Below are 16,919 nucleotides of genomic sequence, written 5' to 3' on the forward strand. Positions count from 1 at the left end.
AATCAAACGTTAACAAGCAAATCGCTTTCAAGTTCCGGTTCATCTAATGAAAGATCAGCAAACTCCAAAAATCCTACATCTTCCATTGAGTCAAAAGCATCTCCACCCACATCCCACATATTTACACCATCATTAGAGGCCCTAGACAAAAGCCGAAGATTGTTGTGGATGTAAACCAAGTCTTGAGCACGACTTGTAGTCAATCTGTTCCTCCTAAGCGAGTGGATAAATGCATAGGTGCTCCAATTTCGCTCAGCGCACATGAAGACGAACTAGGTTGTCCAAGTAATTTAAAAGCTAAAGTTTGGAGAAGAGGGGTTTGAGCACCAAAGTTAGCCCACCATGACTTGGGTTCCGTAGTATCCATCTTTGTAATACATGTTAAATCTTCAAAAGGACCAACCTTCATTAAAAACAAAGCATACTCCTCCAAGACTCTATCATTCTATCATCATTAGGAAACAATCTCCTAAAACAAGTCTGCCTCTCTTGTGAAATTTCTCCATCCCTATGAGGAGGGAGTCTTTTACTATCCTCAAGTAACAATGCGTCACTATAATATCTACAACATTTAAAAGTAAAAATATAAATACATAACAGAAACCAAGCATGTAATTTTAAATCATATACCTTGGATTTAAAGAGTGTGCTAAACAATGTAGAGGAGTGTTATTCTTCGTCCACCGAGCCACTAAAACTTTATGCACAACATCATAAAAGATACTACGAGCAGATAAGGGAAGTTTTTCTTTCTTGTAGATCTCGGCCTTCACCTTCTCAATCATTGAATCCCACATCTCATACACCAAATGTAGACATGGTTTGTCGGTGTCACAAACTCTAATCATATCATATATCGGTTCAGTAAAACTAAGAATGTATGATACTTTATCCCACCAATCGTCATCCAAAATCTTCTCTTTAACAGAGTTAGCTTTCACCGTGTCATCCTCGCTATAAGAAGCCCATTCATCACTTATGACCATAGCTTGTAGACCCCGTTTGACAAGTTTGAATCTCTTAGGCATCACAACAATTGAAGCAAAACGAGTATCAGCAACCGAAAGCAATCTAAGAGGGAGTAAACTTGCTTTAAATGGAGAGTCTCATGTTATGGTTCATGATAAAGTTTTTTATTGCAACCGCATCCATATGAACTTCTGTTATCCATTTGCATTCATCATATGTTGTTTGATTGGTTCCCACATTCCTTGGTGAACATATATTCTTCAATGCAAGATTAAGCGTATGTACCACGCATGGTGTCCAGTAGATGTGAGTAAACTCACTCGTGACAATCTCTCCAGCCGCCTTACAAGTTGATGCATTGTCAGTGATGATTTGCACAACATTTTCATGACCAATCTCGTTGATAACTTCTTTCATCAGATTAGCAATAAAAAACTTATCTTTGAATTCTCCAAAACAATTAACTGCCTTTAGAAATAAAGGACCATTACTTGAGGTAGCCATGAAGTTGATTAAAGGCTTTCTTGTAGGATCTGTCCAACCATCACTGACAATAGACACACCTTTCTCTTTCCATGATAACCTAATCGGTTCCTATAACTTGTGCACATTCTCCTTTTCCTTTTGTAGCATGGTTGTTCTAAGCCTATTATAGTTAGGAGGTACATACCCTGCAATTTTGTTCTCTGCAACAAACTGAAAAGCCCTATGGTAGTGCGGGTTTCTTGCAAGATTGAAAGGTAAACCTCCAGTATAGAACATCCTTGCTATCTCCTCATCAAGTTGGTCCCTTATTTCCACACCAAAAGCTTTTTGAATAGGATTTGAAGCGGGTTTTCTCCTCTTTAAGGGATTGCCAGCTTCACATGGCAACCCGACTTCTTTCGTTTTTGAATTGTTTTTTTTTTCTCTTCATATGCATCTTCTAACTTTTTCATTGCAACTTTATCACTCTGTGTTGCTTTCTTGCAGATAGCAATCCCACTACCTTTTATACAAATCAACAATAATCAACTAATCAGTAGATAATCAACAACAAACTAGTAAACAACAACCAAAATCATACCTTTTATACCGAGCAAGTGTGCTCTAACTCTTGAATACGATCCTTGTCGATTTTCACCACAAACTTTGCACTTGAATTTCCAAGTTCCTCCCGAACCTTGCTTTTCTATTTTTTCCACATAATCCCACAATGGAGGTTCATCTATAGATGATGATGATCCTTGTGTTTCTTCATTAAAAGCCATAATTTTGGAGTTTGAATGGGAAAAGAGAAGAAGAAGAGGATCGGCAATTTGCAGAGGGTGTGTAGGGTTTTAAACGTGATCGTCGCTTGGTATAACTGAATAGGAGGGGGCGCTATTTTAGAATAGGATTAAAAAATCTTTTTTTTAAACCAAAAAAAAAAAAAAATAAACGGAAACTTGACGGAAACGTTTCCTGCACGTCCCCAAACCCCGTCCCCTTCTGCAACACGTTTCCAGGCCGTACCCAACATGCCGGGGACGTTTCCCGGCCGTCCCCGTGCCGTTTCCGTCCCCTAGCAGTCCCCGGGACGGGAGACGGCACCTCAATCTTGCGTTGAAGAATATATGTTCACCAAGGAATGTGGGAACCAATCAAACAACATATGATGAATGCAAATGGATAATAGAAGTTCACATAGATGCGGTTGCAATAAAAAACTTTATCATGAACCATAACATGAGACTCTCCATTTTAAGCAAGTTTACTCTTCTTAGATTGCTTTCGGTTGCTGATACTCGTTTTGCTTCAATTGTTGTGATGCTTAAGAGATTCAAACTTGTCAAACGAGGTCTACAAGCTATGGTCATAAGTGATGAATGGGCTTCTTATAAGAGAGGATGACACGGTGAAAGCTAACTCTGTTAAAGAGAAGATTTTGGATGACGATTGGTGGGATAAAGTATCATACATTCTTAGTTTTACTGAACCGATATATGATATGATTAGAGTTTGTGACACCGACAAACCATGTCTACATTTGGTGTATGAGATGTGGGATTCAATGATTGAGAAGGTGAAGGCTTAGATCTACAAGAAAGAAAAACTTCCCTTATCTGCTCGTAGTATCTTTTATGATGTTGTGCATCAAGTTTTAGTGTCTCAGTGGACGAAGAATAACACTCCTCTACATTGTTTAGCACACTCTTTAAATCCAAGGTATATGATTTAAAATTACATGCTTGGTTTCTATTATGTATTTATATTTTTACTTTTAAATGTTGTAGATATTATAGTGACGCATGGTTACTTGAGGATAGTAAAAGACTCCCTCCTCATAGGGATGGAGAAATTTCACAAGAGAAGCAGACTTGTTTTAGGAGATTGTTTCCTAATGATGATGAGCATGATAGAGTCTTGGAGGAGTATGCTTTGTTTTCAATGAAGGTTGGTCCTTTTGAAGATTTAATATGTATTACAAAGATGGATACTATGGAACCCAAGTCATGGTGGGCTAACTTTGGTGCTCAAACCCCTCTTCTCCAAACTTTAGCTTTTAAATTACTTGGACAACCTAGTTCGTCTTCATGTGCTGAGCGAAATTGGAGCACCTATGCATTTATCCACTCGCTTAGGAGGAACAGATTGACTACAAGTCGTGCTCAAGACTTGGTTTATATCCACAACAATCTTCGGCTTTTGTCTAGGGCCCCTAATGATGGTGTAAATATGTGGGATGTGGGTGGAGATGCTTTTGACTCGATGGAAGATGTAGGATTTTTGGAGTTTGCTGATCTTTCATTAGATGAACCGGAACTTGAAAGCGATTTGCTTGTTAACGTTTGATTAGATTAGGAAGATATGGGATTTTTGAACTTTACATCAATATATAACTATTTTGGGGTTTTGTGTTACATTATCTTTAATATATATTTATTTTTTATATGTTTTTTTTCCCGTCCCGTCCCCGCTTCTCGAATTTTTTAGTTTTTCCGTTTCCCGTACCCGTCCCAGTGCATCATAGCTTTTCTACACTAATATTTTATAACTTTTGGTACCGAATAGATGATATTAAATATTATATAATATATTTTGTTTATTCTATTTGAAGAATAGTATTATTTTTCTAATACATAATATATTTTAATTTTTTTCTCAGATCCTTACTTTTTTTGCGCCTTTAATAACTTGTGCTTCATGTGAGATGTTATCTTTCTAAAGCAAAGTGGTTCATCTTGATGACAACAGTGTAAATTATCAAATTTTATCGTATTTGCAAAAACTGCCTCACGCGGGCCCGGGTTTTCGGAGTGTTCAACCAAATTCCAGTTCAGGAACTCATTTTTTGGCATATATAATAGTTTTTTTTTTTAAATTTATATGTGGAATCTTATTTATTTTCAAAGCATAACATATTTTTTATATTTTTTTTCTCTATGTGCGCTTTTCTTAAAAAAACCCACGCTTTTTTTGCGCCTTGCGCCTAGGCTCCTGGCGAGGCCGATGCGCCTCGCCTGCGCCTTGCGTCTTTGACAACATAGATTTATGTATTTTATATATATATATATAAATATATCTTTGAAAAATATTAATAGTAATATCAAAAATTCATAGTAATATCATTCCATTATCAAAAACCTGTTGCAAATCAAATACTAATAGTAACTTTGAAGTATTTAATTTAAGAATTAACACAATCAAACACCGTTACTGCTATAATCGCTATAGGCCACCGCTATAGCACCACTATATGACCGCTATAACACCGCTATAGCAGTATTTAGCGGTATTTAGTGCCGCTAATAGCGGAACCGCTATAGGCCACCGCTATTTGCACCGCTACACACCCTGAGGTCCGCTAACCGCTATAGCACCGCTATTGACTGCCTAGCTCCTCATATTCTGCAGTGTATTTCTGATTTGATATTGTTCTTTACCAGCTTATTATTTCTGATTTTGCATACACAATGTAGTGTTTTTGTTTTCTATCTAATTCTGCATATAAAGTTTTTCTTATCAAACTTAGTATTTCTCAATTAATTTCTTTATAGAGATAACTATGTTGACCTTTAGTTCTCTGTTTTACCAACTTATAAAGTTTGGTTTTTTTTGATTGATTGAAATCTTCTGTTGTCACACATCCGATTTGGTACTTTATGTTGAAGATTATGGTATTAGAATATTTTGGTTTTTGAAGAAGATGTTATTTTCTATTACATAATGTATTTTAAATTTTTATATGTTAGTGCGCTTTTTTTTTCGGGCCCACGCTTTTTTTGCGCCTTTCGCCTAGGCCCTAGGCGGAGCCTAAGCGCCTTGAGTGCGCCTAGCGCCTTTAATAACTATGATTGTCATCAATTCATCATTATGAGTTTGACATTGTAACATGAGTTTGGTTATGCAAATCTAAGAATTTAGCGATTACTTTAAAGAGGCAACATCTGAATTGCGTATGTTTATCAGTGTATCATAACTTTGTATATGTGTTATAATTTTCGTGAATTTGATATATATCAAAGTTAGTAAAATCGGCCAAGATGTATCCATATGATGATGATTACAAGGACAAAAGCAAACTTGAGTTCGAACTTCACTACTACATAGATAACGTGAAAGAAGATGAAAAATAAATTGAAGTATTTCATCTTGTAAGATTGATGGTGGAAACCAAAAAACATGTTCCGTATCCGTTGGTCTATCAATTATTTAAGATATCATTTCCTTTTATGGGTTGCAAGTCCTTGCAACCACAACGGTTGAGATGTTTTTCTTTAATGAAACTTGTGAAGTCGGATTTGTGCAACCAAGTAGTATTGGTTTTATGAACACTCATTGCATTTGTTTTGTAAAAAAAGAATTATTTTACATTGTTCGAAAAAAAGATTTAATAAGTTGTTTACTAAAGATGAAAAATCGTAGAGAACAGTTATAAAATGTATTTTTTTTTTTGTTTTAGTATTTTACCTTTTAACTGAATTTCCGGTGATCCCACCCTAGATTTACAAATTGAGTTGAATAGTTGATAGATATCCGAACATGGCAATTACACACATATCATCCACATTGATCACATGTGAAGTCACCTGTATTCTAAGCATCCATATATGCTTCGCCTCGTTTAGGGGTATGATCATAAATGTTCATTAATTTTCGGCCCTCACGTCACCTCTCATTCCCCCTATAAGTATCTAATATTTATGCTTCGCCTCGTTGCCAGTCACTCACTACACTCTCCACTACTCCGTCCACAACTCCACTATCAACGACGTGTGTTTGTGCGTTTGCGATTGCAGGTATATTTTCTTTGATGACTTCTCTTTTAAATATCTTCTAGTTGATTGTTGAGTAATTATTCTTAGATTCTTATTTAAAATCTTTTGCCCTTAGTTTCGTTGAGATTTGGGGTTACAAAATAAAGTAATTTTTCAGACCTGATTAAACTTCTTGAGGATTTAATCCATAAATCTGATAATTTTTCCCCAAATCTGATGATTTTGCCTAAATTTGGTTTGACTTTGTTTGATCTGATCTGATCTGATGATTTTGCCTAAATTTGGTTTGACTTTGTTTGATCTGATCTGAGTTTTTGCTCTTAATCAATTCAGTGTGATCTAATCAATTTTATTTGCTGTATTTGCACTTTAATATGGCAAATCTGCAATTTCTTTTGCAAAACAAGATGAAAAAATGTGTATATTTTTCCGCTGATTTGCAAAACATGTAATTAGCAAGCTAATTACAAATTTACAATCACATATATACCATTTTAACACTCCCCCTCAAGGTGGTTTGAAGGAATATTTTTATATTGATATATCATTTCTATAACCGGACACTTGGCAATATCCGCCTAAAAATATAACTGTTGACGCTTGGCAACTTGGTTTAAAAAAGCGCAACGAGGCTCAAGCCCCTGCGCTTTTAGTAGCATAAGGCACACTTTTTAAAAAAAAGCGCACATGAGGCGATATTTCTCGGCATAAAGTTGACTCGGAGGCGCGCGCCTCATGCATTTTCCATATTTATGTGCAACAGGTTGTTGTACTGCATGCTTTTCATTGTACACGTATTTAATTTCCATATTAAAACCATAGTTGTCAATAGCGGCTATAGCGCACTATGTAGCGAGGCGACCAAGTGTCACTATCTGGGTCATAGCGACCAATAGCGTGAATAGCGTTAGTTAGGTTTTTTTTTTTTTTTTTTGATGTAAATAGCAATTAGAGATAGCTATAAATTAGTTGGATTTATAGGTTTTTGTTAAATATACATGTAAAATAGCATATACACCAAGGTATTTTGATATAATATACATATAAAAATATTCAAAATTCTTTTTCTAGTGTATCGCTGTTTATAAAACAGCAATCGCTATTCGCTATGTAGCATATAGGTCCGTTGTCGCTATTCGCTATTTACAACTATGATTAAAACATATATAAACATTGTCTCTAAATATTGGGTAAATGATGCTAGAAACCTATAGGAAATATATAAAAAAGTATATGATTATTTGCGCCTCAGTACGAAAAGCAAATCACAATCATAACATTATGAACGAATTACGCAAATCAAGTACAATCATATCTTTACATATTTTACATCCTCAATGAGTATATCTTCTCTATTCACTTCATTGTTTAATCTACTTTTCAAGTTCCATGATGTACTTTTTGGCAAAGGTTAATGTATCGTTCTTTTTTGAGTGTAGGAGCGGCTAAGACAAGAGTATGGTTAAAAACCATAACAACGAGGCATCTAGCAGCAAGAGTTCCAAGACACCTGACGACGCGGGTTCATCAACATGGCCAAATCTGAACCCGTATTTGCTCTCTTCCATCATGATGCAACTTCGATTGGTTGATTACGTTGCATTCAGCGGCATATGCAAATCGTGGAGGTCACTCGCACACTCCGAGAAGAATAAGTTTATGAGTTCCCAACAACCCATGTCGGTATCCTTCTCTACAAAAGTTTCTACAAAAGCTAAGAAAGAGTGTTATTTAACGGACTTTGACCAAAATACATTCAAGACCTGAAGAGGTATGGTCCCAATTCCCTGCCTACATGGCAGGGACCACACCACTTTTTGAGCATACATGGCGACCACGTCAGCAAAGCAATCCAGAAGCTTCTAGAAACTTCTGGAAGATCTGCAGGTGGCACCAAAGATGCTCTACCAGACAAAAAGGACAACACGTGTCACCACTCGCAGAACGCCACATAGGCCCGCGACAAATCAGGGGGCAGGGCTGACAACACCAGTACAAGGTTTCCAGCATGGACAAATGTAAGCGCGCCACGTGTACCACTACACCAGCCGTGACAGAGCAGACCAAGAGGATATTCCCCTTGGTCGGACTGCTGGCACGCATCCACAGCTGGCACAGCTGCTCCTCCCTTCTTCATCCTCCGGCTATAAATAGGACCCTTCATCATTCAGGTTCAGGATCTTTTACACTCTATACTCACTCTATACACACCTATGTTGCACTGGGACGGGTACGGGAACGGGGTACGGGGACGGGTACGGGAACGGGAAACGGCAAAACTAAAAAATTCAAGAAGCGGGGGCGGGACGGGTACGGGAATAAAAACATATAAAAAAATAAATATATATTAAAGATAATGTAAACAAAACCCCAAAATAGTTATATAATGATATAAAGTTCAAAAATCCAATATCTTCCACATCTAATCAAACGTTAACAAGCAAATCGCTTTCAAGTTCCGGTTCATCTAATGAAAGATCAGCAAACTCCAAAATTCCAACATCTTCCATCGAGTCAAAAGCATCTCCACCCACATCCCACGTATTTACAACATCATTAGGGGCCCTAGACAAAAGCCGAAGATTGTTGTGGATGTAAACCAAGTCTTGAGCACGACTTGTAGTCAATCTGTTCCTCCTAAGCGAGTGGATAAATGAATAGGTGCTCCAATTTCGCTCAGCACATGAAGACGAACTAGGTTGTCCAAGTAATTTAAAAGCTAAAGTTTGGAGAAGAGGGGTTTGAGCACCAAAGTTAGCCCACCATTCCATAGTATCCATCTTTGTAATACATGTTAAATCTTCAAAAGGATCAACCTTCATTGAAAACAAAGCATACTCCTCCAAGACTCTATCATGCTCATCATCATTAGGAAACAATCTCCTAAAACAAGTCTGCCTCTCTTGTGAAATTTCTCCATCCCTATGAGGATGGAGTCTTTTACTATCCGCAAGTAACCATGCGTCACTATAATATCTACAACATTTAAAAGTAAAAATATAAATACATAATAGAAAGCAAGCATGTAATTGTAAATCATATACCTTGGATTTAAAGAGTGTGCTAAACAATGTAGAGGACTGTTATTCTTCGTCCACCGAGCCACTAAAACTTGATACACAACATCATAAAAGATACTATGAGTGGATAAGGGACGTTTTTCTTTCTTGTAGATCTCGGCCTTCACCTTCTCAATCATTGAATCCCACATCTCATACACCAAATGTAGACATGGTTTGTCGGTGTCACAAAATCTAATCATATCATATATTGGTTCAGTAAAACTAAGAATGTATGATACTTTATCCCACCAATCGTCATCCAAAATCTTCTCTTTAACAGAGTTAGCTTTCACCGTGTCATCCTCTCTATAAGAAGCCCATTCATCACTTATGACCATAGCTTGTAGACCCCGTTTGACAAGTTTGAATCTCTTAAGCATCACAACAATTGAAGCAAAACGAGTATCAGCAACCGAAAGCAATCTAAGAGGAGTAAACTTGCTTAAAATGGAGAGTCTCATGTTATGGTTCATGATAAAGTTTTTTATTTCAACCGCATCCATGTGAACTTATGTTATCCATTTGCATTCATCATATATTATTTGATTGGTTCCCACATTCCTTTCCTTGGTGAACATATATTCTTCAATGTAAGATTAAGCGTATGTACCACGCATGGTGTCCAGTAGATGTGAGTAAACTCACTCGTGACAATCTCTCCAGCTGCCTTACAAGTTGATGCATTGTCGGTGATGATTTGCACAACATTTTCATGACCAATCTCGTTGATAACTTCTTTCATCAGATTAGCAATAAAAAACTTATCTTTGAATTCTCCAAAACAATTAACCGTCTTTAGAAATAAAGGACCATTACTTGAGGTAGCCATGAAGTTGATTAAAGGCTTTCTTGTAGGATCTGTCCAACCATCACTAACAATAGACACACCTTTCTCTTTCCATGATAACCTAATCGGTTCCAATAACTTGTGCACATTCTCCTTTTCCTTTTGTAGCATGGTTGTTCTAAGCCTATTATAGTTAGGAGGTACATACCCTTCAATTTTGTTCTCTACAGCAAACTGGAAAGCCCTATGGTAGTGCGGGTTTCTTGCAAGATTGAAAGGTAAACCTCCAGTATAGAACATCCTTGCTATCTGCTCATCAAGTTGGTCCCTTATTTCCACACCAAAAGCTTTTTGAATAGGATTTGAAGCGGGTTTTCTCCTCTTTAAGGGATTGCCAGCTTCACATGGCAACCCGACTTCTTTCGCTTTTGAATTGATTTTTTTCTCTTCATATGCATCTTCTAACTTTTTCATTACAACTTTATCACTTTGTGTTGCTTTCTTGCAGATAGCAATCCCGCTACCTTTTATACAAAATAAATATACAGTAAAATCAACTAAACCATAAATCATGTAAACATGTGCATTAATCATTAAGCCAAAACTACAAAAATATAATAACAGGTTACATTTTACAATGATTAAATCAACTAACTTTATAATGTAAACAAAAATATCATACAAGTATTTATATCCTTTGTCTCATTCAAAATATCATACAAGTATTTCCACCCAGAATGTCCAGCCAATCAGCCATAAACACCCAAGTATTTATATCCTATGTCTCATTCAAAATATGTCTTCTTTAGACCAACTATGAACGAACTATCAATCAAAATCAAACATTGATTCTATACTTTGTCTTTATGGAATACACAACTAATTATCATATTTGAAGCAAAACACTGATTTCGCTTTTTCAAAATATGTCTTCATTCAAACACTGATTTCGGTTTTACATGTATTTATCATATTTGAAGCAATATTACATACATTCAGCACAACCAAAAATTTAAAAGCTGGTAAAAAATCATACCCTTTATACCAAGCAAGTGTGCTCTAACTCTTGAATACGATCCTTGTCGATGTTCACCACAAATTTTGCACTTGAACTTCCAAGTTCCTCCCGAACCTTGCTTTTCTATTTTTTCCACATAATCCCACAATGGAGGTTCATCTATAGATGATGATGATCCTTGTGTTTCTTCATTAGAACCCATAATCTTGAAGTTTCAATAGGAAAAAGAAGAACTGAAGAAGAAGGATCGGCAGAAGTTGGATGATCGTAGGGTTTGGAAAGTGGAAACTGAACGTCGCTTGTTATGTTTCAATAGGAGGCGGGTATTTTAAGATAGGATTATGTAATCTTTTTCTTTTATTTTAAAAACAAAAAAAAACTACACGAAACTTGCTGGAAACGTTTCCAATTCGTCCCCATAATCCGTCCCCATCTGCAACGAGTCCCCGAGCCGTCCCCAGCCTGCCAGAAACGTTTCCACGGCGTCCCCGTGCCGTTTCCGTCCCCATGCAGTCCCCGGGACGGGAGACGGCACCTAGTAGCCGTTTCCGTGCTTCCGAGATACACACACTGTTTATTTCTCTCAGAACAGTACTTATTCTCACGCCGGAGCCTGGTTAAGAGGGAAAACCCCCATCTCCCCCTCTTAACGAGACTAACGGTGTTACTGTTTTGCAGGATCCAAGCTATTATCACGAGTAAGGAAAGAGGTTGAACCCACAGAAGAGATAACCCCACAGATTAACCTTGGTGTTAACCTGTGTTTCATCATTGGCGCCATCCGCTTTTTTGCAAAACCAATCTCATCTCTTTTCTTTTCAAGGAACACTCGTAAAAATGGTTGAACAAAAACCTTCACACCATGTAGATGGAGAAGTTTCTTCCTTTGAACTCGTATCGGACACAGCACACGTCCAAAGGGGTCAAAGGAACGAAATCATCCAGGAAGGGCAAACAAACAACGATTTTCCTAGCATTTTTGGAAGTGTATCCAGGGTTGCTAGCCAAACCACAACTGGACCCATTTTCCAAACCCCCACCAGGATAATCATCCAGACCACAGACGGAGCCACTTTCCAACCTCCACCAGGGGTAGTCCAACAAACACCCCCGCCGGTGCAGCCATCAAGCCATGGAGCTGCTCAGCTCCATCGGAACAAGCACAACTAAATTTCTCCACACTTTTAGGGCTACCCGAAGGAAAAACTCTGGCTTCCTGGTACGCCGAGCAGATGGCATCTATAAACCTTTTTTATACACAACTGAGCGTGCAACAAGCCCTCCTCCAAGCACAAGCTAACCGGTCGGCATTCGCTACCCCACCGCAACGATCTCTGAGCACACACACGACTCAGCAGGTTAATGCGTGGACCTTACGCCCAGAAAAAGGACCTGCACCAAACATCAAGAAGCCCAGCGCGCATGACACGCGCGACACCTACGTCGAAACAGAAAGCAATTATGTGCAGCACTCCAACTTACAACGAAGGCCGATTCAAAGCCGCCTGGGCGCGCAATATGAACAATAAGTGGGAAGACGAAGAAGAAGACCCAACATACAAAGAAAGCACAGTGTTCAGCAGACTACACCCAAAACACTCGTCGTACAAACCAGCTACGCGCGCAGGGTATAACCCAAAGGCAGAACACGATTATACCTTAAGTTATCGTCCAGATGACATGGCTGAAGATTCAAAATTTATCAGGAAAATCGCCACAGCTGCTATAGACAAGACAAAGTTGCCGCACAACGTGGGCAAATACAATGACCTGACAGGCCCAGATGACCATCTCCAAGTTTTTAAAGGCGCAGGAGCAACAGGCGGGTGGAACCTACCAACTTGATGCCATCTTTTCGCGCAAACATTTGTGGGCGCAGCGCGCGTCTGGTTCGACAACTTACCGGCAGGAAAAATCAAATCATGGGTCGACTTTCGAGAGAAGTTCCTCGCACACTTCTCTCAACAGCGAAGACACGCTAGAGACCCAGCCGATTGTCTGAATATATGGCGCCGAGACCACGAAAGCGTAGAAGATTTTATCACAAGATATAACAAGGAATGTCTGGAGATCGGAGACGTAGGTGAAAAGATGATGCGCGCGCACTTCATGAGGGCAGTCAAGTGTGATGATCTAATCAAACGCGTGAAAGGAAGAGACGAAGGACCCAAAGACTGGGACACCTTCATTGAGGCAGCCAAAACAATAGCACAAACAGATAAACAGTTGACCGATGACGACCACCACCGTCAACGCGCGCATAACTCTAATGACCGACACAGCAGAAAAGGCAGAAGCCAGCCATGGAAGGCCTCCAGTCACAGGGAAAGAATCCCACCGAGAGAAGAAGCGCGACACACAATCAATCAGATAGCCCACCGAAAAGAAGTAAAAAGAGAAAACAGAGAGAAACAGTGGACACCATTGACAAAGACCCCTTCTGAGGTCTTGGCCACTGAAAATCACCAATTCAAACCACCCGTACAGATGCGCAACAAATGGGGACAGGATCCCAATCTTCTCTGTGAATTCCACAAAGACACGGGTCACCTAACAGATGATTGTTTCAGTCTAAAGCAAGAAATTGAAAGGGCCATGAGAGATGGAAAGCTCACTCACTTGGTAAAGGGCGGGAAACGCGATTATCGCCAAATTCAAAGACGAGAAGAAGGGCCAGATAACAAAAAGCTCAGGAAGTTAGAAACCCACATGGTTCAGGGAGGTCCAAGAAGGACAAAGAAAAACTACAACAAGCGCACACAAGACGACTCGTGGCGCGAGCGACAAGTTATTTTTCCCGTTGTTAGAGGGGGCCCAAGGGAAAAGCGACCAATAATCATCTCAGGAGTGATTGGCCACTACCAGACAGACTACATTTTCATCGATCCGGAGAGCACCGCGGATATCATATACGAACAATGCTTCAATCAATTTTATCAGGAGGATAAGGCGCGCTTGGAACCAGTTGATTACCCGCTAACTGGTTTCTGCAACGAAGCCGTCTTTCCCTTGGGACAGATATCATTCCCGGTGTTACTCTCAGATGGAAGAAATTCAAGAACAGAAGAGGTCACATTCATGGTGTTACCAGCACACTCAAGACATGACATCCTCCAAGGAAAAGAATCCCAAGGAGACTTCAGTATGATATGCTCTGCACCACATTCAGCTGTTAGATTCCCAACAGAAACAGACCTAGCACTGATATACGCGAGCAAAGAAGTCTTAGCAACGGATGAGGTTAGGCCTGCAAAAGCAAGCAAACCAGCGCCGCGCGTAGAGGCAGAAAAATGGGTATTAAACAGCGCATACCCAGAACAAACAATTACCCTAGGACCCGCGATGTCCGATTTAACGCGCGCGGCGCTCAAGAAGTTGTTGCACGAAAACATGGACGTATTTGCCTGGACACCAGCGCTGATATGGTTGGTGTTCCACGGCACATAGCAGAACACCGTTTAAACGTCTCAGACGAAGCAAAGCCAGTGGTACACGCCAAGCGCCACTTGGGCGATATAAAGCACGACGCCATGAAAGAGCAAGTACTAGAGTTGCTGAATGCGGGCATCATTAGAGAAGTCAGATATCAAACGTGGGTGGCAAGTCCAGTGATGGTAAAGAAACCAAATGGCAGTTGGAGAATGTGTGTCGACTACAAAGATCTAAACAAGGCATGTCCGCGCGACTGCTACGCCTTATCAGACATAGACGAAAAAATCGATTCTCTGGCAACATTCAGGTGGAAATGCTTCCTCGACTGCTACAAGGGATATCACCAGGTCCAAATGGCTGTCCAAGACGAAGATAAAACCGCATTCCGCACGCCGACAGGGTTGTACTGTTACACCAAGATGCCTTTCGGCCTAAAGAATGCGGGCGCGACCTACCAAAAATTGATGAACGAAACGTTCAGCGACGCCATCGGCAAGTACATAGAAGTGTATATGGACGATTTGGTAATTATGAGCAAAGAAGAAAGCATGATGCTGGCAAACATTCAAAAGACTTTCAACACGCTGCGCATCGTAAGTATTAAACTGAACCCAGCAAAATGCTCATTCGGTATGGAAGAAGAGAAATTCTTAGGTTTCATTGTCACAAAAGATGGTTTCAAGGTGAATCCAGAAAAAGTCCAAGCAATTGAAAGGATGCCTTCCCCATCAAACATCAAAGAAATGCAAAAATTAGCAGGACGTTTAGCCGCGCTCAATCGTTTCCTAGCTAATCACGCCGCAAAGTCCTTTACGTTCATCAAAACATTGCGCAATTGTATGAAGAAAAGCCAGTTTCAATGGACTCCGGAAGCAGAGAGTGCATTCCGCGAGATGAAGGATTGCCTAATCAAGCTGCCAACACTAACCGCACCACACAAAGGAGAACCTTTGGTGCTATATCTATCGGCTTCTGATAGGGCAGTTGGAGCAGTGTTACTTGTCGATCGTCAAGGTATCCAAACACCAGTCTACTATGTGTCACGAACCTTGACCGACCCAGAAACTCGGTATGCCATCATGGAAAAACTAGTCCTCGCACTGATTCATGCTTCAAGACGGCTGCGCAGGTACTTTGCCAACCACGTTATCCATGTGTTAACAAATTACAACATTGACAACATCCTCGCAAGGCTAGAAATCTCAGGAAGGCTAGCTAAATGGGTGATTGAACTGGGAGGTCACAATATGGTTTTCAGACCACGACCATCAATCAAAGGCCAAGTCTTGGCAGACTTTATGACGGAAGTTCCAGATGACAAGGATCGAGAATGTAAAGCAATGGAAAAAGCTGAGAAAAAGCAAGTAGAAGAACCGTGGTTGTTATACACAGACGGCGCATCTAACGAAGACGGAGCAGGTGCAGGGCTTAGGCTGGTAAGCCCCGACAAACATGAGTTCACGTACGCAATACGTCTAGACTTCAAGAGTACGAACAATGAAGCCTAGTATGAAGCTTTCCTCGCTGGCTTAAGATTGGCAATCAAAATGGGAGTCAAACACATCGAAGCGCATGTAGACTCAATGCTAGTAGCAGAACAAATCAACGGCCAATACGAAGCCAAGGGGGATGTAATGGCACTCTATCTCGGCCAAGCAAAAACGTTGCTACAAACCTTCTACTCCTACAAGGTGCATCACATAAACAGAAGCGAGAACAAGCCAGCAGACGCGCTGAGTAAACTCGCATCGACAAGTTTTCAACACCTAGCAAAGGATGTGCGTATAGAAGTTTTGAGCAACCCATCCGTTCCACTCAGAGAAGTAAGCGTCATCCAGACAGGGACAACGTCTTGGATGACTCCGATAATCATGTACCTTCAGTCAGGGATACTTCCCGAGAACAAAGCCGAGGCACGGAAGATCCAGTACAAAGCCGAACACTATCAGATGGCCGACGGAATATTATACCGAAAGTCATACCTCGGTCCATTGTTGAGATGCGTCGACGCCGAAGACGCAAATTATCTGATCAGGGAGGTGAATGGAGGAATTTGTGGTATACATGCCGGGCCCAGAATGGCGGTGGCAAAAGTGATGAATGCTGGGTACTACTGGCCAGGGATGCATCTAGACGCTGTGAAAGAGTTGAGGAAGTGCAGTGGATGCCAGAGACATGCGCCTAAGACCTTGCGCCCCAAAAACGAACTAGTACCAGTCACAACCGCATGGCCCTTTCAACAATGGGGCATAGACATGGTAGGTCCTTTCCCAGAACCACCAGGGCGGTCAAATTCATAATAGTCGCAGTCGACTATTTTACCAAGTGGGTAGAGGCCAAGGCACTTGCATCAACAACATCAGCAGTCGTCAAGCGATTCATATGGGAACAAATCATATGCCGCTTTGACT

The 16,919-nt window shown here is 40.1% G+C and overlaps 2 protein-coding genes across 2 annotated transcripts; one reads left to right on the forward strand and one right to left on the reverse strand.

The window, feature by feature from the left end:
* Positions 1–2,812: 2,812 nt before the first annotated feature.
* LOC110875644 lies at positions 2,813–3,894 on the forward strand. Its single transcript, XM_022123845.2, has 3 exons — positions 2,813–2,947; positions 3,026–3,156; positions 3,225–3,894. Exons 1-3 carry the CDS (start codon positions 2,813–2,815, stop codon positions 3,781–3,783), a joined length of 825 nt encoding a protein of 274 aa, XP_021979537.1. The 3' UTR covers positions 3,784–3,894.
* A 4,741-nt stretch (positions 3,895–8,635) lies between these two features.
* Positions 8,636–9,774, reverse strand: LOC110875645. Its single transcript, XM_022123846.1, has 2 exons — positions 9,254–9,774; positions 8,636–9,185 (listed from the first exon to the last, which is right to left on the reverse strand). Exons 1-2 carry the CDS (start codon positions 9,772–9,774, stop codon positions 8,636–8,638), a joined length of 1,071 nt encoding a protein of 356 aa, XP_021979538.1.
* Between the last annotated feature and the right edge of the window lie 7,145 nt (positions 9,775–16,919).

Source organism: Helianthus annuus, chromosome 17 (assembly GCF_002127325.2).
Source record: "Helianthus annuus cultivar XRQ/B chromosome 17, HanXRQr2.0-SUNRISE, whole genome shotgun sequence".
Taxonomy (NCBI): Eukaryota; Viridiplantae; Streptophyta; class Magnoliopsida; order Asterales; family Asteraceae; genus Helianthus; species Helianthus annuus.